Source organism: Vidua macroura, chromosome 3 (genome assembly GCF_024509145.1).
Source record: "Vidua macroura isolate BioBank_ID:100142 chromosome 3, ASM2450914v1, whole genome shotgun sequence".
Lineage (NCBI taxonomy): Eukaryota > Metazoa > Chordata > Aves > Passeriformes > Viduidae > Vidua > Vidua macroura.
This window is the reverse complement of record NC_071573.1, coordinates 93,181,443-93,207,608: the sequence shown is the minus strand read 5'-3', so window position 1 is coordinate 93,207,608 and position 26,166 is coordinate 93,181,443. Positions and strand designations below refer to the sequence as shown.

General features: G+C 35.6%; 1 protein-coding gene across 1 annotated transcript in view; it reads right to left on the bottom strand.

Moving 5' to 3' along the window:
• The window catches only part of CSMD1 (CUB and Sushi multiple domains 1), a 1,093,428-nt gene that overhangs the window by 377,707 nt on the left and 689,555 nt on the right, over nucleotides 1–26,166 (bottom strand). Inside the window, exons 6-7 of the mRNA XM_053974810.1 lie at nucleotides 19,662–19,774; nucleotides 6,148–6,225 (exon numbers count right to left, since the gene is read on the bottom strand). Of these exons, the coding sequence (XP_053830785.1) occupies nucleotides 6,148–6,225; nucleotides 19,662–19,774 (191 nt within the window). The remainder of the gene's footprint in view (nucleotides 1–6,147; nucleotides 6,226–19,661; nucleotides 19,775–26,166) is intronic.

The following is a 26,166-nucleotide window of genomic DNA, read 5'->3' as shown; positions in this document are numbered from 1 at the left end:
GGATGTATTTCAAAGGCCTCCATTTTCCTCATGAAAGAAAGGATATATCTGCTACTGAACACAGAAAATGCTGAAGAGATGCTCACTAAAGGTCTGAAAAAAGCTGCAGATGAAGCCTGTCAGTTTTCACCTTTGTGTTGCAATGCTTCATGAAGAGACTGGGAAACACCAGTCTTTGAAATGCAGTAGATTTGTAAATGGAAATCCTAATTTCCACAATTAGAAATTTCTCTTTTTAAAGGACATGAAGTAGATAACACTATAAAATGCAATGCTAGTGAGTTTTCCTTCCAAAAATTAGTAAAGTATGTCTCATAATATACTGGCATTCTTCTCTTGTCTTGTTCAAAACACCTGCAAACACTACTGTGTGCCCCAGAATAAAAGCCCAAAAGATGCCAACATTTTCCCATCTGCTTTAATTGTGTTAGCTGGCAGAGAGACCAATTAAAAAGAGAGATTTATGTTACATTTATTTCTCCAGTGCTTTTAAATTAATTCTTCTTGAAAGGGCACAGGCCTTTGGAATTCTGCAGAACAAATCTACTTTCTAGAAGATTTCTTTTTTTAAAAAAACTGATAGAGTCTCTCTACTATATTGTAATTCTTGTATTTTGTTTCTCTCACTATTTTTTAAATACAGGTTTCACATAATATTTTAAATATTCAAAGCAAAAAATAGACTGAATATTGAGAGCACTTAGGCATACAATATCCAAACCTAGGATCTTTTGATATCAACTGCCTGCAATTACTTGGGTAGCTAGTTTCGTATCATGTTTATTGGTGATCAATCCCATCACTGATACAAAGTTTCTTAAATTAATGCAAGCGTGAGATGCTATATTTAATTAATGTAAATTAATGTAGATTAGAGCATAGTTTTAAAGAATGAGAGAGATTTGATGTTGTATAGTTGGGATTTTTTAAAATCTGAAACTGACATCTATCAGAACAATGAATATTTAACAGTATTTTTATCATTATTTGATTCTGACACAGCATGTAATAAATAGCATGTAAGACCCAAATTCACTAAGAAATGGTTTTTCACATGTGAAGACTCAACACAATACAAGCACAAAAAAAAACCCAGAGTTTTTAGTGGAAAATTTACTATGACATGTGCATTTTGAAATTAATAATATGGAACTCTTACATAGGTTTTCAGTGATCCTAAAATAATTTCAGAAAAATATACTAGAAACTTATTAAATAAGATATTTTGGGGAAAATTTTATAAGATAACTTAAATTTGAGTATAATAACCAGAAATTGGTATTTATATCAAGAGGAGATATAAATTTCATTTTTAAAATGTAGTAAGTAGCAATAATTTTTCCTTTTATATCTGAAACTTGTCATGACCTTCAGTGGTTGTCATATGTTTGTTAAGTTGATTGCACATTGGTTTGCAACTGATTTCTAGGTATTGATCTACTGATCAAAATATAAAAGTACGTATATAAATTGATTTTTGCTAAGTTATAAGAACAAAACAGTCAGAAAATTGTGCTATTAAATGCAACTATTTAGTCCAATATTGTCCTTCTTAGGAAAATACTTTTTCATTAAATGAAGAACAAAATTTGACTAGTCTCCATATTGCTTCTGTCAAAGTACATTTACCAGTAGTCAGACATCAAGAAGATGAAATTGCCAGTTTATTTAAAATGTGAGGAATGTATTGGTAAGCAACAAATTTTCATCCTAAAATTTTTAACTTTATGTTACAATGTCCTAAGCCATTTTTCTCAGTTACCCAACAACAAAATAAATAATGACTGCTGTCATTCTTTCTTACACAGAATTAGCAACGTAATCCCATTTTGGTATTAATCACTATAGTTTCAAGAGCATGTGCCATTAATTCAACTTAATGTGTTGTAACCAATCAATACTTAGTCTGTAAACTCATTTGTTCTTTGGCTCTACATCACAAAAATAATTGTTGTAAAGTAGCTCTTTTTATCATATTCAGGGTGAAGAACTGTTTAGGTAAACTCTGTAACTCAAGTTTCAGAGGATGCATTAATTTTCCATTAAAAATCATGATCTTCAAAGTATTTAACATGGGTTTTCCTAGTATCCTAAAATACATTTTCAAATAATACTACAGAAGCCTGAAATTGCTTTTGTGAAGTATAAGAGTTTTTTACTTAGTGAATAATTACAGAATTTGCACTTCATAAAACACAGTCGTTCACATGCACTATTTTGCACAGTGATGTTAGGTCGCTCAATATTCAGTAATTACTACGAAATGCTGACATGGTTCAATATGAATGCCATATTTTTAAAAGAATGACTCTGTCTGTTAATCTCTGTCACTGTTTCAGACTGCGGACATTCCCTGCAGTTTGCTGTGTCATGTGGCAAGCAACTTGCCATGCTGCATTTTGACATGAGCAAACTCAGGAAATCAGCTCTCCCAGGCACTTCATTGTCACTGCTGCCTTCCCCTCCTAGCATCACTACACTGGCAGATTTGCGCACACTACATAAACTGTATAATCATTTGCAGTTTTCACCTGATATGATGTGTCTCCCCTCACTGAACTTCCTTGGCATTTACTGTGAGCTTGATGCATTCCTGTGCTTTGTCTTCCTGCTGGTGAGGAGGTGTGGAAGTGTGAGGCTGCCCTGTGGCTTCAGCAGGAGGGTGGTGGCACTAGGGGCCTCTGGGGCAGTCTCCTTTCCTAACCCTTCTCCATTTCTGGGCTGCAGAAGGCACAAAGATTTGCAGAGGTGCCAATTAGCAGGTCTGCAGTTATGGCCCTACCTTCCCAATATTCTGTGAACTGGTGTCCTGAAGACCTATATTCACTTGTTATCCTTTGCACATAGCATGACTAGCAGTAACTGCCTGGTATGTAGACTTTAAGAGATAAAATACAAGGATCTTCTATTTGACTAAAAAATGAGATCTTTAAGGACTATGGCTACCCAATTTTGGTCTGTCCTTGTAGCTCACTTCATTTGGGCTCTCCTCTTGGATGTACAGGATTCTCAGGCACAAACTCTGCTGTAGAGGTAATGCTCAAGATGTTTAGAGATGATAATCACCCTCTGACAGATTTGCTGAACAGAAATCATGCCATGAAAATACTCATACAAGAGACAGCAATAAGAACTTTATTTTTATTTGATCAGTCATGATGCAAACTATAGTCATAGCAGTTTTAGAAAAGGCCAAAGCTATTAGGGACACAGAGTCTGCAGGTTTTCATGTTAGAATGAGTAAGATGAGCAAGATGGATCTTTGGGAATATAGCATATATATCAGAATGATAACAAAAGTGGGTAGGCAACTAATCAGATGGACACCAACAGATGCAATTGGATTTGCTTTCCCTAACCAGTTTCATAAAATACAACTCTGCCCTTGCTCCTCTGAGAGATCAGCTTCAGATGACCAAGGGTAAATATACTGACTGGATTTGGCCAGTGTTTGTGGCAGCTCAAGCACTTAGAGCCATGAAAATTGCCTGTCCCATGTGCCTTTGCCCAGTTTACTCTTTCACACCTTTGCCAAGTTCAAGGTATGAATGAACCAGGACCATATTTTATTTCACTTATCTTTCCCATCCTTTTCCCATTTCCTTGAATAATTTAATCACAATTCAACTGCATCTGGCTCCCTGTTAAAGGGTACTGCCTATCAGGACTATCTCGTAAAAAACGAACTTGATATGTTTCCTTTGGATGTACCAAAGAAGAAAAAATAAACAAAACCACCAAAAAACCACCAACCCATAAAAAACAAACAAACAAACAAAAAAAAACAACAACAACAAAAAAAAACCAAACACACAAAAAACCCCAACCCCATGAAAACAAACAAACAAAATCCCCCAAAACCAACTAAAAACACTGCCAAAAATCCCACATAAAAACCCAAAGCAAAACAAAAAACAACAGCAAAGCCCTCTTGTTTCCCTCCGGAGTGCTACAATATATAATGAATTTTCTTTCCAATATAGAGGCACCTTCATCTGAAAGCCTTTGCTACCTGACTCTTTATAAAGGATGGCAGATATGAAAGAAAGTGTCCTGGAATCCAGGCAGCTCCAAAAGGAGGAGAGTGAGCTATGACTGTACACCACTGAAATACTGAAATACCATTCTGCATTCCTCGAGGAATTATCAGTAATGTTATTATCATTGGTAACACTGGTAACATTTTTTACATAAATCTAAAAAGACTGGTGTGAAATGCTTTTTGAACCAGCTGCTTGCAGGTTCTGCTTGGGAGGAAGAGCTGTGGGAAAGCTACAGGTCCTGGGATGCACAGTATATGCTCTCACAGCATTTGTCGTGATGATATTTGCATTCCATTTACCCCCCATAAGCCAAAAAGCCAAAACTAAGCTTTCTGCTTTATAGAGAGAGAATATTAAAAAGATCTAACATACAAAAATAGTGAGAGGTGTTGGTATATAATGTATCTTTTTTAAAAAATATTCTAATTGGCATCAAATTATGATATCCATTCTTGTAACTTCTCTGGAGACAAATCCCCAATTATCTTTTCTGTCTGATTAAGTACAAGTAAGATAAATGGTTAAATACTTAAAGCTTACATCAGAAAGAGCATCAAAATTCATTTGAATCCAACTTATTGTATTTTAATATTATAATTTTAAAAATATTTATATATTTGAAAGTAATGGTATTAATAAAAATGCGCTACTTAGATTTATATTGGAAAGTCAGACATGATAATAAGGTTTTACAAGTCAAAACACAAAGAAAAAAAAAGACAATTTTCATTTGAGGTAAACAACAGACTTCTATATAATAATTTCTTCCATAGCCTGTCTTACTTCCACTTTCTGTAACTACATGTGCTGTTTGACAGCATGTGCTCTGAGACCATAAGCAGAGATCACACAGCTCCCAGAAATAACTTATAAATAATGAAATAATCACCCATTCAGATACAGACACCAAAAAGATGGATCAACTTTTTCTGCTACACCTTGCATAAACAGGTCCTATTGAGTGCCACATCATCAATGTGCAATATTTAAAGCAGAAAATTGTCATGCCTCTTTTGTTCCAGTGAGCATACCAAAAACTCACTTTGCATTAAACAATGCATGACAGAAACACAGAGAAAAAAACATATCCTCTAGACATCAGCTTTCAAGACACTTATTCTGTCTGCACTTGCAGATTACACATGAGGCAAACACAGCATAGGTTTTGCTTCATTAAGTTCACTGTTATTACATGAGGACTTAATTTATCTGAATACATCTCATCCATTACATTAACACTTTTAATGAGTTTTGTGTGAATGCTGGCCTAACCTCTGGCTTTTTTGGTTTGGGTTTTTTTCTTGGGAGGGGAACTAAGGGGCTCTCAGCTTTCAAAATTCAAAAATATCCTCTTTTGCTCAGTTCAAGGCTGGCCTAATTAATGGAGAAAGAGCTCTCAGGATATTAGTCAGATTGCCAGTTCAGAGAAAGTGATGCTCAAAAAAACTAACAACCTCATAGTCTCATAGGTAGCATTTTGATTTTAGCTTTACACTTTACACAGGTGTAAAGGGACCAAACAGATGTCATTCCAGAGTGCACTATGCATGCAATGAGGGAAGTTGATGTTGTGACCTCCATCTTCTTGAGAAGCTGGGAACTACATCAGTTCTTAACCCCTGCTGTGCAAGACTGGAAGGAGGTGGTCACCAGACAGTGTGGCAAGATGAGGAAAGAATTTAGCTATGATATTGAATGAGGGGAAGAAAAAAGATCACAAAATATAAATTTAGATACAGAAATTCTCAGATGCCTTCACTGTCCCCAGTACTAAACTGACAAAGTCTATATGGTACTGTTTTGCCTGGATTTCCTAACTTGCCATGTGTCTCTGAATTTTAAATAATCCAATATACAAAAATACTGCAATATATAAAATGCAGGGGGGTTTCTACATACCATATTTTTCAGAGTTTAGATCACCATATTCTGCTTTCTACCCTCAGTAGAGTATTATAAGTGGGGTTCTGATTCAGTGAAAATTGAAAGCATAATTACCATTTTATAACCATAGCATCCCAACATCTCTCTCTTTGATTTGTATATTCACAAGAATTCCAGAAGATATATGCAGTTACTAAAAATAAGGGTATAAACAACTTACAGACAGAATTTTTGTGGTTGCTGTCTTTGCTGGGCAACATCTTGACTCCTCTTGATTTCAGTTCAATTGCTTTTTTTACTGAGAAGACAAGAAAACAAAGAGAAATTAATTCTTTATTAAACCTCATTAAAAGGACATACAGCTGTAAAATCATGCATTAAAATAATACAAAGCTATATAGGAAACCTACAGCAGACTGAAATAACTGCAGCTTCAGTGATAATCCAAATAAATTTTTGGCTTTATTTATTTTTACAAAAATACAACCATGTCCTTTTTAAACATATATTATCAGGATTAACAACATTTTTAATTCAAGTTTCTTTATGTTCAAAGAAAAGACCAGCCTGTCCTAATTGCAGGTATGGATTTCCTGTGTTTGCTATTCCATATAAGAAAATCTTAAACGTGAAAAAAAAATTATTTCTTACATAGAATATACAGAACATTATCTACACATATTCAAGGACTACAAGCTTTCAATGTGATATTCACACCTGCTTTTGTTTGATTCACTTTTCATCAGGAGACATGTTTTTAGTTCTGTTTCCCAATGAGATTAACACAGTGTGATACATTATTTGGCTCACCTAAACCCTTTTGAATCTACAGGGCAATTTCAACTGAATTAGAAAGAAGAAAGAGAGTAAGAGCTCTCACAGGGGCAAAGTTTTGTGAGAAAGAACAGATGCATCAGAGGTTTAATATCTTTTTTCTCTGTTTAGTCAGCTGAATGTCTGATAAACTCCCAGCCTATCCCTATTAAGTAGTTTGGGCACCATAGGTGGGATCAGGAGCCAAGTAGGAAGAGACATGAGAAGACAGCGGTGCAGCTATACATTAAGGAAGACACAGGGTAGAATTTTATTGTAATGGTAAGAGAAAAGGATAGAAATATAGGACACCTTCACAGGATATTAATTAGTTCTGTGGGAACAAGTTGAGCAATGGAAAGTAAAATCAGATGTAGAAAATAATTGTGGAACAAGCATGAACAATTCAAAACTATTGTGTCAAAAAACAATAGAAATTGCAAAATAGCTGATGACTGACTCTGTACCAGAATGCTAATGACAACATCAAGATGCATTTCAGTTACCAAAAATTACAAAAACCTGTAATCCTTCCCTGATTTATATTAAATATTTTTTCCTAGACCTTGCAGGGGCTAATAATCTCAAAATGCACTTATTTATCCAAGATACAAACAGAAACAAGAATTCAACTCAAATATCTTGAGGTCGGGATTGAAGGCACTTGAGATGGTGTTCCAAGTTTGGACTCAGGTGTTTATTATTTCTTATCAGTGAAACAGTCTCACAACCATGAGTTAGGCAGCTTTTCATTAGCAAGGCACAAAATGGCTAACTAACTCTTGTTACAAGGTCTTTTAAAACTAAACTACCCAATTAAGAAAGGACACCTAGATTATTTTCCTTTTTAACCCAATAACTGATCCCCTGAAGCCCACAATGCGGACCTTTCTGTCCAATCACAAAACATCACCCAAATCCATGAACAAGAAGGAAGAAGAAGGTAAAGAAGAAAAACCTGTCTCCACCCTAAAACCTCCATCTTGCTTCATTTTTATTTCTATATTCTAAAACCCCAAACTCCAAGTTTTCCACCCTGTGATATTACACACTTCTAACCAACTACATACCAAGTAATCCCAGTACTATCAATCAATTTTTAAAATCTTCTCCACAGCCTCAGGTCAAATGCAGTGTTCTCTTGTGGGTCTGTGCCTTTCAGCACAGAAAGTCTAAAATTCTCAACATTCAGGATTCCAACACAAACATTTCTTATATGGCAGCAATTAGTAGCCCACAGTAAATAAATTCATACTACAGAATATAAGTTATACTTTTTGTCATTACATGGTATAAATGGTATAAATTTTATAATTACTACACTATGCACTGATCTGTATGTAAATATTTCTAAGGAGTGAAGTGGTAGAAAGCAAGTTATCTTTAAATATTGCCTTAAAAATCATTATTCCATTGTATTTATTTCTGTATTGTAACATCAGAGCGAAGGTGGCTTTTCTTGACTACTGAAATTGAGCAAGTACTGCAGAAAGTACATTCTGTGCATGTGCAAGTGCAGTCATTCATGCCTAAACGCGGAAAACAGGTGTTCAAATGATGAAAGATGATTGAAACACAATTGTAGCTGAATAGTATAAAATGGTTACGATAGCAGTGTGGTGTTTTCTTCTAAGGCAGGAACTGTACGTCATACAGAGACTTAAGAGCAGACAATATTATCACCAATGCCTTTTGGAAGGGCAAATTCATGGATATGGTTTTATTTGGATTAGTTTTCAGACTTAGGTACGAAAATCTCCATCAAGTTCCACCTTATGTTCAGTTTTTCAGGCTGTGTAACAAGTCTGTTAAAATTATTCCATATTTAATGGGAAATGAACAACACAGTTCTTGCAGAGAATATTTGGAATATTGTCTAAGTTGTGGCCCCTCTGCCAGCATGATTTTCTCAATTCATTAATATCATTATGTAAAACATGTGAGCAGTTCTTTGAGGATTCAGAACCCATATTGCTTACATGGATGAGTAATAAAAACATTGTGTTATTAGGCAATGGACAGAAAAAAAGAACTATATTTTCCTTCTTCTCTTTGTGCTGTGACTATTTTAGAGTAAAAATTACAATCATCACTCAAATTCCTTGTGACATTTCACTCTTAAGGGCATTTGTTATACATATTTGAAGCACACTTCATGTGAATGAAGAAAAATTATACTCATGAGCTTTATTTGAAATACAAAGATCACAAATTTAAACAGGATGTTTTGACTTGATATATGAAAAGCTTTTTGACTGTCATGCACTGAAACGAGTCCTGCAGTTTCTATCTTTGGATTTTTTTCAGATGTCAAGAGAAAGGCATTCTGTATCTTACTGAAAGGACATTAGGGAGGGGATGCACAAAACTTAAGATCAGTCCTCTAAATGTATGTTTTATAAAGAGAAATAGCTCTCTCAAGGGGGTAATTCATCCCCTTCTAAGATAGACACAATGAATCCTCCTCTGGAGATGCCTTTTTCTCTCCATGAAAGATAACAGAAGCATACAATACTTGCTGAAGCTAGATCCCTACATTTTAGACAGTAAACATTATGTGGAATGAGTCTTTATGGCTGTAAAACTTTAACAGTCAAATGTAGTTATCTGGAAGACATATGGATCCAAGAGGTTAAATAGGATAATTTGATATATAAAAAGCAAACTTTTGCCTCTTTTATGCTTTGAGTGTGTAAGTTTTTGCATGTGCCCTATATGGTGTTTTATTGTAGTTTTAAAAGGCATTAAGCAAGCATAGTCCCTAAAATAAAAACTATTCAACATCTGAAAAAGAAACAGAGACTACTGCACACTGTGGTTCGAGTGAACCAGTTCAACTCCTCCTGTAAATAAAAGAAATACTCTAAATTGGACGTTTTATAACAATTTAAGTCCCATTTGAATAACTTTTCTGAGACACTTCTCTGTAACTTCCTCCTTGCACCTTCATTAGAAAGATTTTCCTGATTTCAAAGATGATTTTCCATTTAACAGCACAAAAAGAGGAATGGGTTTACATTAATAATGTCAGAATTGAACAACACTTTCACTCTTTAAAGCGATTACTTTTAAAAATTTGCATAGCCTTCTTCTGGCTTCACTTAAACATCCAGTTAAGCTTACTGAATTAGCTCACTTCACCTTTTCTGTTCATCATAGCTTCAAGAGTCTTTTGGAGACGAGTTACTTATTCAGGGAGGAGGGCAGAGAGCTGAGTGCTGGAAGTCCGCGACAATCTTATCAGACTACTGGAAATCACCAGTGGTATTCCTTTTTTCTTTACTATAGCTGAAATAAACTAAGCCATGGAAGGAATATATGCCTGGTCTTACCTGATTGGATCATGAAACTATAACTTTCAGGTGTAAATCTTCATTCAAATCTACTGTGATTTTCTTGCAGCTCTTAGTTTCTGACATATTTGAACATGTGTGAAGAAAATACATTTTACCCCAAACTTTGGTGACATAATATGTTTTTCCCCAATTACCCAAATACATGAGTATCTTGCTGATTTTTCTTCCTGCATGAAATAACCTCCAAGATCTCAAATACTGGCTACTACTCAAAGCTAAAATATTCTGACATCATCTGTTGGTCAGAGCAGCTTCCTCAAGCTGCTCTGCTGAGTTCAGCTCTTGGCTGCCCTTCACTGCAGATATTTCCTAAGTACAGATATTTGAAGGTGAAGAGAAACAGCATATTGCCCAGTATCTGGTGAGCACAAGAAGCACCTTTCCTGTCCAGACTGAAGCTCTATGTCACTATAAGGAATATATCTAGATATACTTGAATGGTTCTCTGGTTTTGTTACAGTACAGGAAGAACCCCAATATTTTCAGTATTTTTTATGTATGATACATATGTTTTAACAACACTTACACTTGGCTTCAAATATTTTGTACAGTTCAGTAAAAAAGTGATGTGTTTTCAAGAAGATTCATAAGATTATTCTCGAATGAACTTAGTGAATTTATCTCAGTACAGTGAAGAATTAATCAATTTCCTTTTGCTTTAGCTTCACTGTTCTGATTTTCTTCAATTTGAGTAATCCTGTTGTAAAATAATGTGTTTTCTTAATTCAGATTGAAGAGTCTGCTTCAGTGCTCTCTTTGCTTTGTCCTGGTGCCTAATCTTTCCACATTCTCCCCCAAAGTCATCATTATGAGAATAGTACCAGTACCTTAGGCCCTGGAATAAATAACCTACAGTTTCACATTTGGCAGCATCAGTGTTCTCTCCAGATTATACTTGTGAACTAAGCTTTTCTTTCTTATTACTCAGAGTCATGTGGGATCAGTAAACAGTTTGTTATCTGTTTCTGTGTTTTCTTCTGCTTCACTATGGCCTGTTGTACTATGAATTTTTTCTAAAAGTTTAGTATTTATGAGAATAAGATAAAAGCAATCCTTCTCATTCTTACTATTCACTTCAGTTTATGAAGGGAATTCTATAATAATTTTGTTGATAAAACAAGATCCCACATTCAATAACCTGGGAGCATCCTAAGAAGCTTTTCCTCTCAGCTGCCCACTTGACTTTTCACAGAAGCATCACAGCCTTCCATAGGATCTCTAGTTTAAAACAGCTCATTGGAATAGTCCATCCCTTTTCTCTTTATTCCTTGCCTGAAGAGTATTCCATCTAATACACTCTACCAGTGTTTCTGTCTCTAACAGCTTTCAAAATCTTCCCTACTAATCGGTATTATAACTCTGGAGAGCTTCACAGCAGGCACAAATGTTTCTCCTATATGGCTACCTGTAAAAGCTGTAGGTTCGTGATCAGTTGGCTTCCTTGTTCCATCAATTCAGCAAAGTACTGCCTGTCACTATCAGACCTTCCACCTGCTCCCTGTGCTGGAAATCTCTGCATGCAGTACTAGTGAATAAATGGCATAAAGATAAATTGGTGTCACAATAGATTTTTACACAAATCTTTCTCATTCTATTTGTATAAGCTGACGCAGGTTCTGCAGGTTTAAAAAGAAGCACAGCCATTTTTTTTCCATTAACCTTCTCTATGTCTCCTAGCTGGCCCCTTGCCCTGATGGACTGCCTTAGCTACTTTGTGCTTTCAGTGTATGATGTATCATAATAAAACCAGTCCAACAGGCATCAAGTCTTCAGTGACTGCAGATATTCTCCATAGTTCTGGAAAATTGTATCAATACAATTTAGTCTATGAATATACAGTATAGAGTTAGATAATAATAGAGTTACAGAACACACTGGGTAGTAGTGTGTAGGAGCTGTCTCTAAAAATAAATCATAAAATGAGAACCACTCAGTTCCTTGTTCGAATGCCACTTCAACCATAGTTTTTTGAATACTCTTAACTTCTGAGGAGGTAACACCATGCCAAACAATGGCTGAAGTCTGAATGGCTGTTGCTAAATTGGCATCTTCTTAGCACTGAGATCATGAGACAGTTATGTCTGAGCCTTTTTAGCAACATTTTACTAGACACTTAAGAAATAAGTATTACTGTGGCAGTACTGGACTATATAAGTGGTTCTATTAAACACAGAAAAGAATGGTCAAGAAAGATGGTGGATTATCTCCTTGTTGATGTTTTCATATCAAGACTGGTTTACTCTCTTGATAATAAAATTTAACAAAATATAACTTTTTGTCTCAGGACTCTTTAAAGGAAAAGTCTACTCAGCATCACTTAAGAGCTAGAAAATAACAGGTTTTTCTGGCTCTTGATGTTATCAATTGCTTTTACTAATTTTCTTTCTAAATTTACTCTAAGTAACATTTCTAAATGAAATCACTGACTAAAAGTATCATGCATCAAGGAAACACTGCAAATTCTTTTCACTTATTTAAAACATCATTTCTAGGATTTTAAAGAATATGTAGAAAGGACAGGCATTTATAGGCAGACTTTGTGAATCACGAAAATTCATAGAAAGAATTAAAATTGCAAGTTGATTTACATTATTTCACTCATGGTTTCCCATTAGCATATATTTATTTCAGCAGCCTCTATTATATTCATTGTTTGACTTAAGGATTATCTGTTAAATCCTGATATACTGAATATAGTTAAACACAATAGATAGATAACTTGTGATACAGAATTATCAAAATACCTAATACCTTCTTGAACCTCTCTGAAAACTTGCCAAAAATAGAATACTTTATTTGAAATGCTCTGCAACAGAGGCCCGAGTTACTGCAAAAGCAAAAAAGTAAACATAGCCATTAATCATGTTTTACTTTGGAAGCTTTCTTATTCTGTTCTATTTCTAGGAAATTTGAAATAAATATTTAACTTAAGCAGATCAGTTTTAGCTGTATAGCTAAAGATATTCTGGGGTTCTTTCCTCCTAAAAAGAAAACAAAAAAATATTTTAAAAAACCCTTCTATTGTTCTGGCAATAAGGAAAATCTAAACAGGCATACTGTACATGCTGTAAATAGGCAAAAGAGCAGGGGAATCTTCATGACACCTTTTAAATCATTCTGTGTACATTGAAAAGCTTTGTTTCTGGGAAGTGCCAAGTTTTCATCTCTTAGTTAGCCTGTAAATGATAATTCACCTCTGGGAAATTTACACATTTATGGAGCACTGGCATAAGACAAATCATATGCTCTGCAACTCCCACTGAATATGCAAAGGGAATTAATGTATTAGCATAGGTGAGGGTAGAGGACTTAAAAAAAAAAAAAAAAAAAAAGATGTTCATAACTGAATGACTGTAACATCTTTCCCCCTATGGCAATGCCACCAAAGAACAAGGCAGAACAAGAACTGTATCCAATGATATATACTGTGAGAGTTCATTTCCATGAGACCAATGTTACTGGTATGGCAGATATGAAGAAGACAAGGCAGATCATGTCACTGCAATGTAATTTTTTTCTGGTGGCTTTCAGGGCCATTCAACACCATGCCTCCTTCTGAACAGAAACTCTGAAACTACAAAAAAATATTCCATAGGTAAACACAGAGAAATTGGGACATAAATATTTTTATTGATGAAATCAGCATCAAGATACAAAAAATAAATGAAAATGACAAAGGATGTGTGGAGAAGAAAAAACAGCAAATACCAAAACAAACTCTTCACTCTATACCTAATTAATTTTTAAAATTTTAAATTTTTCTTTAAACTTCTACTATAATTTGATGGAAAATGTGACAATAAATATGATTCAAGAGGAAAACCAAACATCAATCATGTGGATTCACTTTTTACACTACAATATTTTATTTATACATTCAACTTGCCAAGTATTTTAAAACTATATTTACTTGATGCATTAAGATGTGCTATTCTAGTACAGTGCTAATTTTTTTTTGTACCAGTGAGCTGGTTTTCTTGACCATGTTCAAAATGGGGCACTAAATATTGCTACAAAGACCTGAAAAAATTGCAGAACAAATTAATTATGCATAGTTTTATATCCAGTTGGTAGTTCCAATATTTTAATGAAATAAATTATAATAATTCTGTTTACCTGATTAAAGATCAAACAAAGAAAAGAAAATTAAATAGACTCCTTGTTAGTATTAATTTTGGCTGACTGGAAAGGCCAAGTTACAGCAATAATATAGCTATGGTAAGATAATAAACATGATGTTAATTTGATATGAAGGGAAAAGAGAATCTGTATGCTAACTATATAAAGTCCGATAATCAGAATTCTTACTAGGAAAAGAAGAAAAGTTTCTTATCCCATTGTTGCTCAAAGAGGTGTGTTATGCTGCCTCCCATACTGACCTGCTTTCAAAAGCCAGTGACACTGTTAGATGTGCTAGGTTCGTGTGGGGATCTGGAGTTTCATTTCCATGAAACTCCAAATAAGCCTTTCCCCTTCCCCTCACCCTTTCCAGTAAGAGAAGGATAGACAGAGACTACGGATTGAGATAACAAAAAGAGAAAAAAGCCATGGAATAAGGAACACACAGTAACAGCAAAAATATCAATAACCACATTATAAAAAAAGATAAGGTGTTTTACACACTACAGGAGTTCACCACTTTGACTCAGTTCCATGTGGCTGCCAGGACAAAGATGGGATGGTGGATGCTCCCCATAGGTCACATCCACGTAGCCCCGGGACAAAGACAAGATGGTGGCTGCTTCCTTTGGTTGATTCTCCCTGTCCCTGAGCCTAAGACAATGGAAAACTATGGCGGACAAACCCTGTGGTGTTACATTTTAGTTAAATGGTATGCTCTGTCTCAGCCCTTGAAAATGTATGGTTTATTCCAAGCCTGTAATCCCCCCTGAAGTATCATGTGTCTGTAATCCCACTGGCCCAAATCTTGTTCTGCGCCCACTTTGAATCTCCCTCTTAAGTGTGCCGGTGTGACAGGGCTCTCTCCCTTAGCCGGTTCTTGTGGCCGGTGCTCCCTCGGCCCCTCTCTCCCCTGCCCCTTTCTCCCTCCTTCCCCCCTTCCCCCCCACTCCAGAAACCATGCTGTTCCGGGGTGTAGGACCCCCAATAAACCCTCATCTAATGAGTGCCCTCAGAAGCCATGTGGACTCTCCTTGCCTGCCTGCTGCTACCAGCAAACTCACAGCTTAGGGGGCCCCCTGGGGACACCCCGGGGATCCCCCCAAATATGCCACAACAAAACCCTTGAAAGCCAGATTGTCTGTGTCATACCACGCTGCCAGTTCAGAAGCTGGACTTGATTCTGCATGGCTGCTTCTGGCACTGGCGCTGCACTGCTCTGGGTCTGCTGGGGTTTTGACTCCACAACACGGCGCTTCAGCTTTTGTCGGCACCATGGCTTGGAGAAACAGTGGCTTTACCATATCTCCAAGCCATGACCCAGACAAACAGGACAGGGATGTGTAGCACCAGTAGCAGAGGATGATCCCAACAGAGCTGATCCCAACAACCTCCCCAGCAGAGAGGCAGAATTGGGTGCTTCTGGGGTTGCACTCAACCTTTTCTGGCCCCCAAAACCACCTCACCACCAATTATATGGCTGGTATAGAACTGCAACCTGGTGCTGCTCACAAAGATGTAGGGCCTGCCCCCTCTGCAGCCAGGACAGTGAGGCAATAAAAAGCTCACCCGTGCACATGCAGAGGAGCACAGGGACATGGTGGTGGATAGGTGAGACAAATGCCACCTCTTCCTGGCCTTTCTGCAACCACCCTGGGTCCATCACCACAGGTGCAGAAGAAACGCAGAGGGCCCTTGGCTAATGGGGGAACCAACACAGAGACTCAGCCTCTACCCCAGTCTTCCCAGGGCTGTCCCTGGTGAGACCCAGCCCCAGGGGCTGTGGCACAGCTCACTCTAGGAGCTCTCCAGTCACTTCAGAGACCCAGGAGGGGCCCTGCTCAGGGATACAAAGCTCATTGTGGAGTAAAAGGGAAGAGCATTTTCATATTGCACAAGGCTAATCATGGAGTATTTAGGGTAGGAACCAACATCAGGGAAAGGAATGGATTAAGTTGGCACCAGAGAACAGAACAAATCGATTTTAATAGATTTATATTAAAAATATTTCAAAAATATATTTGTGTATTGAGTTTGAGTGGCAGCTTTTTGTGGGGGGGTAGGGGTGCTGCAGGGGTGGCTTCTGTGAAGAGCTGCCAGAAGCTTCCCTCATGTCTAATAGGACCAAAACTAGATGGTTCCACTGGCCTGCCACTGGCCAAGGTTGAGCGCATCGTCAATGGGATAAGAAGGAAAAGAAGTCACTGCGCAGCATTAATAGCAGCCAGAGAAAGGAGTGGGATTATGTGAAGGTTGAGCCTGTTTTGCCCATGACAGTAACTGGCAAGTGATACTTTGCTGTCCTTATCTCAATACATCTTCTCTCACTTGTCCTGGTGAGGTAGAGGAGTGAATGACTGACATGGTGTGCACCTGGCATCTAGCCAACATCAACTCACCACAGTCTTTATGATGCTATCTGCAAAAGGACAAGCTACCCCTTTTTGAGGAATAGCTTGTGATTTTGTTTTGTGAATAGCATTTACACCTAACAGCTACCATGAAAAATCTATGTAAGGACTCTAAAGCACAATAACTTACTATCTGGCAATACATAAAGGCTGCTTTAATTTAATATCTAAGGACTGCAATTAAAATTAGTTTTGTATTTCCCTGAAACAATAGACTATTGTGCAGCACAATTATACATCTTCACCACACACACACACATAAATGAACCAAGCAAGCAGTCACAATGAGGCAGCACAGACTGACTTTAAAGGGCTATTCTTTCTAGCAAGCAGCAACAGGAGAAAGCAGTCTAAGTAACATTAGAAAGTTGAGTCCCAAATGCACTGAGGACAGCTGCTCAAGATTTAGACTTTCTGGGAAATTAGAACAATCACAAATATTCCTTCAGTTTGGTCTGGTAATGAGGATTCATCTGTTAGTAAAGTGAGTGCTAAATGGTTACATTAAAAAGTCTGTATACTTACTTCACATGTCTCAAAGACAGTGTAGCTCAATATATCAACACATCAATCCCAACTACATGTGTTTATTCTGAAACAGTCTGTTTAAACTATTGGGAATAGCTGCGCATAAGCAAAATGTTTCTTGGAGGTCTCAGAGTCATACAGCCTGCAATGCAGGACAAATACAAGGCTTGTGTCTGAAGAGAATCAGACATTGGAGGCATTCTTTTACTGCTAGGTTTTGTGCCTGAAAACAAGGTTGTTTATGTCACAATATTTAGTTTTTATGGAGTTTTTTTTTTTTGTTTGTTTGTTTCATGATCAGTTCAAATAATTATTTAACTTGAGAGAAGTATCTAAGATGGAAATATATGTCAAGACTTTTGAATTTTAGCTGAAATAAGTTTCTGAAAACAAAAACATAAGGGAGAATCTCAAAGAGCTGAGACATTTGAGCTTGGAGAAGAGAAAGCTTGGGGGGATCAGGGGTGGATGTTATTGGTGTGAATGTGAGGGTGTAAAGAAGGTGGAGCCAGAGTCTTCATGATAATATCCATTGACAAGATAGGAAGCAACAAGCACAAATTGAAACTCAGGAAAAACCACTTACAAAAAAGCAAAAATATTTTTATTCTTAGGGAAAGCATTGGCACTGGTTGCCAAGAGAGGCTGCAGAGTCTCTAATCTTGGAGGTATTCAAAACAAACCTGACACAGTCCTGGGCAGCTTGCTTTAGGTTATCCTTCTTTGAGAAGGACATGGGCTAGATGAGCTCCAGAGGGCTCTTCCAACCTCTGCTATTGTGCAATTTGTGGTATTACTAGATTACTCTAGCTGAAAATATTGTTGCTTCTGCTTAGTTTTCAAATACACACATAATATTACACACTAATGCTGTGTAATAAAAACGATTTAATGAAGCTGTTAGATTAACCTGATTTTTATATCACTATGAATTTTCATCCTATGAGTCTTGAAATCTTTCTCCTGTGTTTCAACACAGTTTATGTTTCTGATAAGATAGATAATTATGTAATTCATAATCTCTCATGTAATTCAGAAATCTTTGTATTAAATACAGTAAAATTTATAAACCTGAAATTCATAAGAATTATTTAAATTAGGAAAGGAAATTTCTGTAATTGTAAGAATTTGAATTGCAATAAGACACTTCCACATGTCATTCAAGGTATATTCTACATCAAGGAAGTTCACACTTATACCAGTATCTGATATATTATACAGATCAAGAGAGACACATCTGAAATAATGATCTCCTCAAATATTTCCCAAAAGTTTTAACTACTTGGTGAGTATTTTTCTAGAGATAAAATATATTGAAGAAGAACAAAAACTATTTTCCAGGTATGTTACATCATCACAAACTTCCTCCTTGTTACTATGTTGATTCATAGTTTTCTGGTGCATCAGCAGGATGAATCACAATGTTTTTGTGAACTCAAATTAACAGACTTAAGACACAGACTTAACATTTGCATTCATAGTACCCAGCAGTGGTATTATATATGCATCCTTGGTAAACTTGGAAAAAAATAAGTTGTAAGTGCAAAGGATCACATACTTATGCTGAGTTACCAAAATGAAATGAAATGAAATTTCTGATTTTTTTTCTGAAATATTTAAAGTAATTTTAAAACTAAAAGAACTGTGTATATTAAATGCTTTTGTTGCACATGCTTGCCATAGTCACAGAAGCATACACTTGTTGCAATGTATTTATCATTTCAAAAATTACAGAGGTCCCACAGTTTCAGGGAAAAACCACAAGTGTCTAAATTCCTAAAGGATTTGATGTTGTTGGGGGGTAAAAGGGTAGAAACAGCATATGTAAATACAGAATTTAAAAGCACAGATAAATTAAGAATCTTTCCTATTTTCAATATAACTTCCATGTCTTTCATCTTGAGTAATGATTTATAAAGTACAAAAATCAATAAAATTGCATTTTAAAAAGTGTCTACATGAACATAAGTAGAAATGACAGCAACACTGACATCCTCTTATCTTCTTTTGAAGTTGTATATGCAAATATATGCAGGAGCCTGAAATATAATCTGTACTATACTATGGTTGAGTCAAATTTCCAAACGATGAATGTAGCTTCTGGATAAGAGTTAGATTTTGATTAAGGAAGAAAGACAATGTTTAGATAGAAGCCTGCCTTTGTGTGGAATTGACTTTCTGCAAGTTGCATTCCAGGCATGTTTTTAAAACAAAGATCAGACTGACTGCAACGAAATTTATTATGAAAAAAGTGAGCAAGCAGATACATATTTAGAACAGACTGCACTGTGAAACACACATACTTTTTCCAAAAGTAAATCCCTAGAGACATCTGATCACACAAAGAAAACAGATATTCAGCGTAAGAGCGATAGTAACATAGCAATAAAAAGAGTCAGCTTTTTACTGTGACTGTGATATTGTAACATAATTATCAAATTCCATCACCACTTTACTGATGCTTAAAGGTAAAGGGCTTTCTAGGCGTGCTTTTATAGGTTTCCTACCTTGAAACTGAGCATTAAATCCCTTCCGTCGGTGATTACTATCAGACGTAAAATGGAGTCGTAACCAGTTTTTACTGCTGATAACTGGAGAAGGTAGATTCATACCACTCAACCTGGAAAAATAAAAAAAATCTAATATTAAAAAAAATTCGTGTGTACTCCACTTAAAAGAGAAATGCCCCCCAAACCTCAAAATATATTAGATCACAATGATTCACTGTCATCTAATCTCAATGTATTACTAGTTAAGTAACTATTATGCTGAGAGAAATATGAGAGTTTTTTTTCTCATTGCAACTATCCATTTTATGATTAAAACTTGCATTTCCAAACTATTTTTTCAAGAATTAAAGAAGAAAACCAGTCTTGTGAGAATGTGTGTACATAAGGGTAGGTGTGCATGTATGTGTCAAAATATTCAGCAGAAAATAAGCCTATTCAGTTATGACAAGGTCTGACTCTCTGCTGTGGTAGTTACCTCACAGGAAGTCAAATAAGTATTAAGAAGGGTTAAATAAGGGTTATGGATTATGGATGCTATCTAATTTTAAGTTTGGGTGGTAAGTTATAGGTACACAACTATGCTAGTAGAACAGATTTTGTGTATATTAAGTCCAATCCACATTCAATAAAAAAAACAGAGAAGTCTAAGCACAACAGTGGATATAAAGAAAGTGCATAAAACTTTTTTCTAATACAGGCAACAGGCCCTTGGACCACACTGGAACACTGGATTATTCCATTGTCATTCATTACACTACACCATTTGTTAATGGAGTAGCTACCACAGAGAACCTAATATGATGTAAATTCATGTCTTAGTTTACCAGATGCTAAACTTTTGTTTTGTTTTGCATGACCATGCTCCAGATTTCAAATTTTGCCTTTTTTTTTTTTTTTTCCCTGAATAACTCTGGAGAACTACACAAAATTAAGTTTATCCTGTTCAAAAATATTGATTACTTAAAACAGAAGTCAAACTGATGAATATCAGAAATTCTCAGATAAGAGAATACCCTCACCCTCTGTGTGAGGGTAGATTTGCCAGTACTAAAGTAGACACAGTACATATTTTTGGAGGTAAAAAATAACCAAATTGAAATAGGATTTAATCTCCTTCCAAAATTAATCAGTAGAGTGAAATAGATGCCTTTTTTTTTCATCACAGTATTAGATATCAGAGTTTCATTAAATATTCCAGATTAATAGGAAATTCATCACATTAAGAAATAATATTTCTGGAGAAGTCTAGCTAGAACCATGGCCGAATCCCTTTTTTTATTTTTCTGCAGTAGAAGAAGACCAATATATTGAAATATAGAGATTCTTAATGGATTGTTTTTTTCTATTTATGACATCAGAGAAATTTCATTTTAATATATAATCTCAATTTCTTTATCTACTTGTTAACAACATAAGGAAAACCCAAATCCTATGTAAAAACAGTTTTGATTGAAAAAAAGGGTTGGTCTTTTACGAGAAGACTTACATACTTCATTTTAAAGGTGGCATTCAACAGTTCTTAAAGGTGTTCTTTAAAATATTCAGACCTATACTTTTCTATATCTAATTCAGATGGACTTTTATACTTTATATATTCTTTCAGACACACTTTAGGCTATTTTAGAGCACCACCACTCTAAATATCTGTAACTACAAACTGGCCTTTTCTGTTTCAAATCTACTTTGAATTTGGGTGTACCTGTAGAAAGTACTGAGATATAACTAAAAGGAAAAGAAAAAACAAAACCATATATGGAATACAGAATATATCTTTGCTAGTACCTCTTAGCTATTGTCAAAATGTATGCTAAATCTAAAAGTTTTTACTATACATAGGCTGTAGTTCATATCACTGAACTGATAATTCATTTGTCCAAGTACATAAAGTTACATTCTAGAAACACTGTTTTAGGTGTTGGTTTTATTTTAAGAAAGAAATATACAAGTAGTAACATTCTAGCTAGTATATCCAGAGCTCTGAATTTCAAAGTTGGCAAAACTCTAGGCTGAAATATTAAATTGTAATATGAATTACATTGTCTATTAATAAAAGATTAAATTACCATCATTATAAAAGCATGTTCAGAGCACCACTTTCCTTAGTTACATATCTACTAAACAGTTACATATCTAATAAACAGATATTTCCCTGACACACAATAGGTAAGATATTTTCATGTCTATGTGAATTGCAAGGTTCTAAACAGTCTCAAATCTCCCCATAATACTAAGAAACATAATATGAAAATGACAGTGAGAGAGTATTTAATACAACCTATTTTAGCAGAGCTCTAATTTAGCTGCATAATTTCTTTCATACTGAACTCTCAATAGGAATATGTTCTTTAGCAGCAATATTGTTTGTGTTTTAGTTGGAGAAAGTGAGAAAGGGTAAAAAATCTTAGTGGTTCTTGGAAGAAAGTTATAACCAGTATATGGTTATACGGCACAGTGGTGTTCTTTTGTTTTTTTTTTTTTTTTTCTGTACGGTTTCCAAAATCTCTTCACTATAGTACACAAATTAAAAAAAAAAAAACAAAAAAAAAACAAAAAAAAAAAAAAAAACACACAAAAAAAAAAAAAAAAAAAAAAAAAAAAACCAAACAAACCAAGAAAAAAAAACCCACCAACAAAATCTGGGCGCGTTAGCTGGGAATCCTGTGGCTGACATGTGGACATCAAAAGTAAAACCCCTACACAAAGTACTTCACTCCGTAGCACTCATCTTGTGTAGATGGGACTTCCTACGGAAAATTTCAGTTTCCAGTAATGGCAGATCGAAAAGTTTGTGGATACAGTGTAAAATTCCTCTTTACATGTTAATTGATCATTTTTGTGGAATTTCTGAAGGATGGGCAACCAAAGCTGTGTAAGGAAGAGAGAGGTGGTCATGGTTACTGATGAAAGTAGCAGATCATCACCTGAATTGATACAGCAGGAAGATCTGTACCTCATACAGAAGTTGATGTATTATATGAAGCTGGGGTTTTTTCCTTCTTACTTATCTCTAGGCGTTTTTTGGTTTTTTGTTATTTTTTAAAAATCATTGAATAGGAGACAAATAAATTATTTCCATCGCACAGTAAATATTAAAATTAAAAAAAAAAGACAACATTATGTGTGTGTTCCTCAGAGAAAAGTAAAAATCAGTAATGTCAAGGAGAGTTGGATTCTAGTCCTACAAACCAGAATATTATACCTACAGCAAAAGACACAATGTGGGGGAGGGGTCCCTAGAACACATGTTCATTTGCTATTCTGGCATACAAAATACAAGTCCATGGCCAGAGGGTGTGCTTTCAACTTAGCTGCTCTCATTCACCAGTAGAGAGGCTGGACACTACTGCTCAACAGATTCCCAAGGTGACAGTTTCCAGATGGAATGATCCCACCTAGTCCCACTAAGAACAATTTCCTCTAAGCTTGACCAGCTGAGAGGTGCATCATGTACCACAATTTATGACTAAGCCCATATGTGTGCTGGTGTTACTTCATGTTCTTCCTCTGACTAAGTGTAGCCTTTACTGTTACATGCTACCTGTATACATTAGTTGAATATTTACAGAAAACAAGCAGTTTGGTTATGTCCATATTAGTAAATTAAACAGTGGCACTTCAAATCTATTTCTGCTTAAGAGTTTAAGTTTAAAACAACGAAAAATAATGGAATCTTGGAATCATATAATGCTTTGGGCTGGAAGGGACCTTAAAGATGATCGGGTTGCAGCCACCTGCCATAGGCAAGGACACCTTTCACTAGACCAGGTTGCTCAAAGCCCCCTCCAATCTGGCCTTGAACACCCCAAGGCATGGGGACTCCACAGCTTCTCTGGGCAAGCTGTTCCTGTGCCTCACCAGACTTATACTGAAGCTATTCTACCCATGACTGATGTCCCCTTGAACTCCCACGGGATCAATGTAGGCAGCTGTGTAAACCACAGGTTCTCAGTAGGCATTGGGAATGTGACCACCCCTTCTGAGGTGTTCAGGAAATACTAACAGGCGGGACTTGTGCTGGTAGGTTGCTACAAAAGAAAAGCTGCAACTAAAGCAAAGTTGTCTTTATTTCAAGTGCACATACATAGTATTCATTCCTGTGGCATATCAATATAGGTAATTTTAGCTCAGTTTAGGTGTTAAATCTAAAATCAGATTGGAATTACTTTGTATCCGACAAATTATTCAGATAAGATAAACTTCCCCGTATTTCTTAATATCAAAGTTCTCCTTAAAAGATTTCATGCTTTGATGTCTATTAAGGATTTCTCCAATGCTATCTAAAAAGAATATTGAAAGTTTCTCTGTTCCTTTTAGCTGAAAACATTTATTATATGGGAAGTAATAGAAAAGAAATTAAATTCCTCACTTATGTTGGAATTCTGCCTCCACTATAAAAAATGTCATGCATTTTGAAACTGATTTTAAGGCCTAGTATAGATAGTCTTGAAAATCTGCCCTAGTCTAGGATAGAAGTGATATCTAATTTAAATTACCTTAATCAAGTTGTTCAAGTGAGAACACATACATATGTATAAGTAATGTTATTTGTGCATTTTCTGGAAATAGTTGGTTTGACTTGCAGAGTGTTGAGTTTTCATCTGATGGCAGCCAAGACTTTATTTTCTAGGATCAGGGGGTTAAAAATTCAAGTGTCACTTGGACAAGTGACATATCTGAATGCTCTGGGCTTAACAGTATTTGAGGCCACGCACTGAAAGGGACTGAAGGAAGCATTAAATAGCTGTTTATTCACTGAGTATCAAATACTCAGTGACATGTTAAGTAGCAATTCTGTGGGAAGAAAAGAAACAAACAGAAAATAAGTTTTCAAATAACATTGTAAGGTAGTGTATTTACCTGTGGTCTTAGAATGAGAATTGCACATGGAGCCTAAAATCTCTAATTTCTGCATAGTAAATGTTGCACTGTGCTCTACTGAACAAGACAGACTTGCAGGGAATTCCTGTGCCTGTTCCAGCATCATAAAGAATTGCAGGGCCAGGTTTGGAGAGCTTTATAGTTATATTAGTATCATACTACACCTCTGCTGGCAAACACTGCATCTTACAAGAAATAATGAGAAATAATTAAACAACCCCAGCTATTTTTCTTCTAAATCTGAAGGCAACCAGACTGCTTCAGGATCAGAAACAGCAGAGAAAACACTTTCTGTTGATCATTGTGAGCTGCAGACAAACCTTTTCATGTTATACTACTTCAAGTGATGTTTTAATTTCTATTCTTATTCCATCATTTCCCCACACAGACACTAATCTACTGTTTATACAAGTAATAAGACATTCTGTTTCCATGCAGGCTTGAAGGAGTAATGTTTTCTTATGTATAGTATGTCATATATAGAAGCAGAACATCTTTTGAAGTTTATTGCATTACCAAGATTGTGATACGCTTTATCAAAATTATTACTAACAGGATTTCCACTGAAATATTTTTTCTCTTTCCAGTAGTTATTGTTTGACTCAAATTCAGGTATAACAAAACTATTTTACATTTAATTAAGAAAACTAATCTAGAGAGGTGTGATTTTTGTTTTGATTTTGGATCTGTTAATAAAATAATTATTGCTTTTGTCTGAAGAAATAAACCAAATCTTGTTTCTTTTACAAGATTCTTGACATTGTTTTGACTATAACAAACAAATAGATAATCTTATCTTATAAAATGACTGACAGTTCAGTTTCATGAAAATGCAGAAAATAATTAGTGGGTTTTGTCAACTCATCTACCCTTATCCTTCTAATTTTGCTACTTTCCCCATTTTGTATTAAGCCAACAATCTATATCGTGAAAGTAATATTATTGTTCAAAACAACAGTAAGTGTATTGTTCAGAAATACAGTAAAATGGAATAAAATTAATTGAATTGACTCTAAACAAAATAAATTCAAAAATACACACTCTGTAAGGACTAGTTCAGATTAAAAAAAAAAAAACACATAAGCACTCCAACATTCATGCATCAGTTTTGAATACTTCTGCTGTTCCTATATTCACTTAACCACAGAAGTATTTGTATTCTCTAGAATGTATTTATTTATTTATTGATCTATTTATTTATTTTGAAAATAGTGTAAAATATTGTCATGGTTTAGGAATGGTATTCCCCAATTTAGTTCTCCCACCAAGACTCCATACCACACTACTGCTCATTTGCTCCCCCCTTCTCCCTTCCCACACCAGTGGGATGGAGCTGAGAACTGGAGGCACAAAATGTGAAGGTCATGTGTTGAAAGAAGAGCAATTTACTGAAAACAGAAATGAAATAGGATCAGTAACAGCAACAATAGTAGTAGCAAAAGTATACAAAAAAGAGGGTGATTCTCATACAAAATGCTCATGGGGACCCAAAGGCAACGAACAATGGCAGGCAATGACAACATATTTTTCATCCAGAAGCCACAGTCTTCTTTTTGGAAGCCAGAGTCCCTTATTCCTATCCTCAGCAATGCTCTGTGGTACAGAATTACCTCATTGACATGCC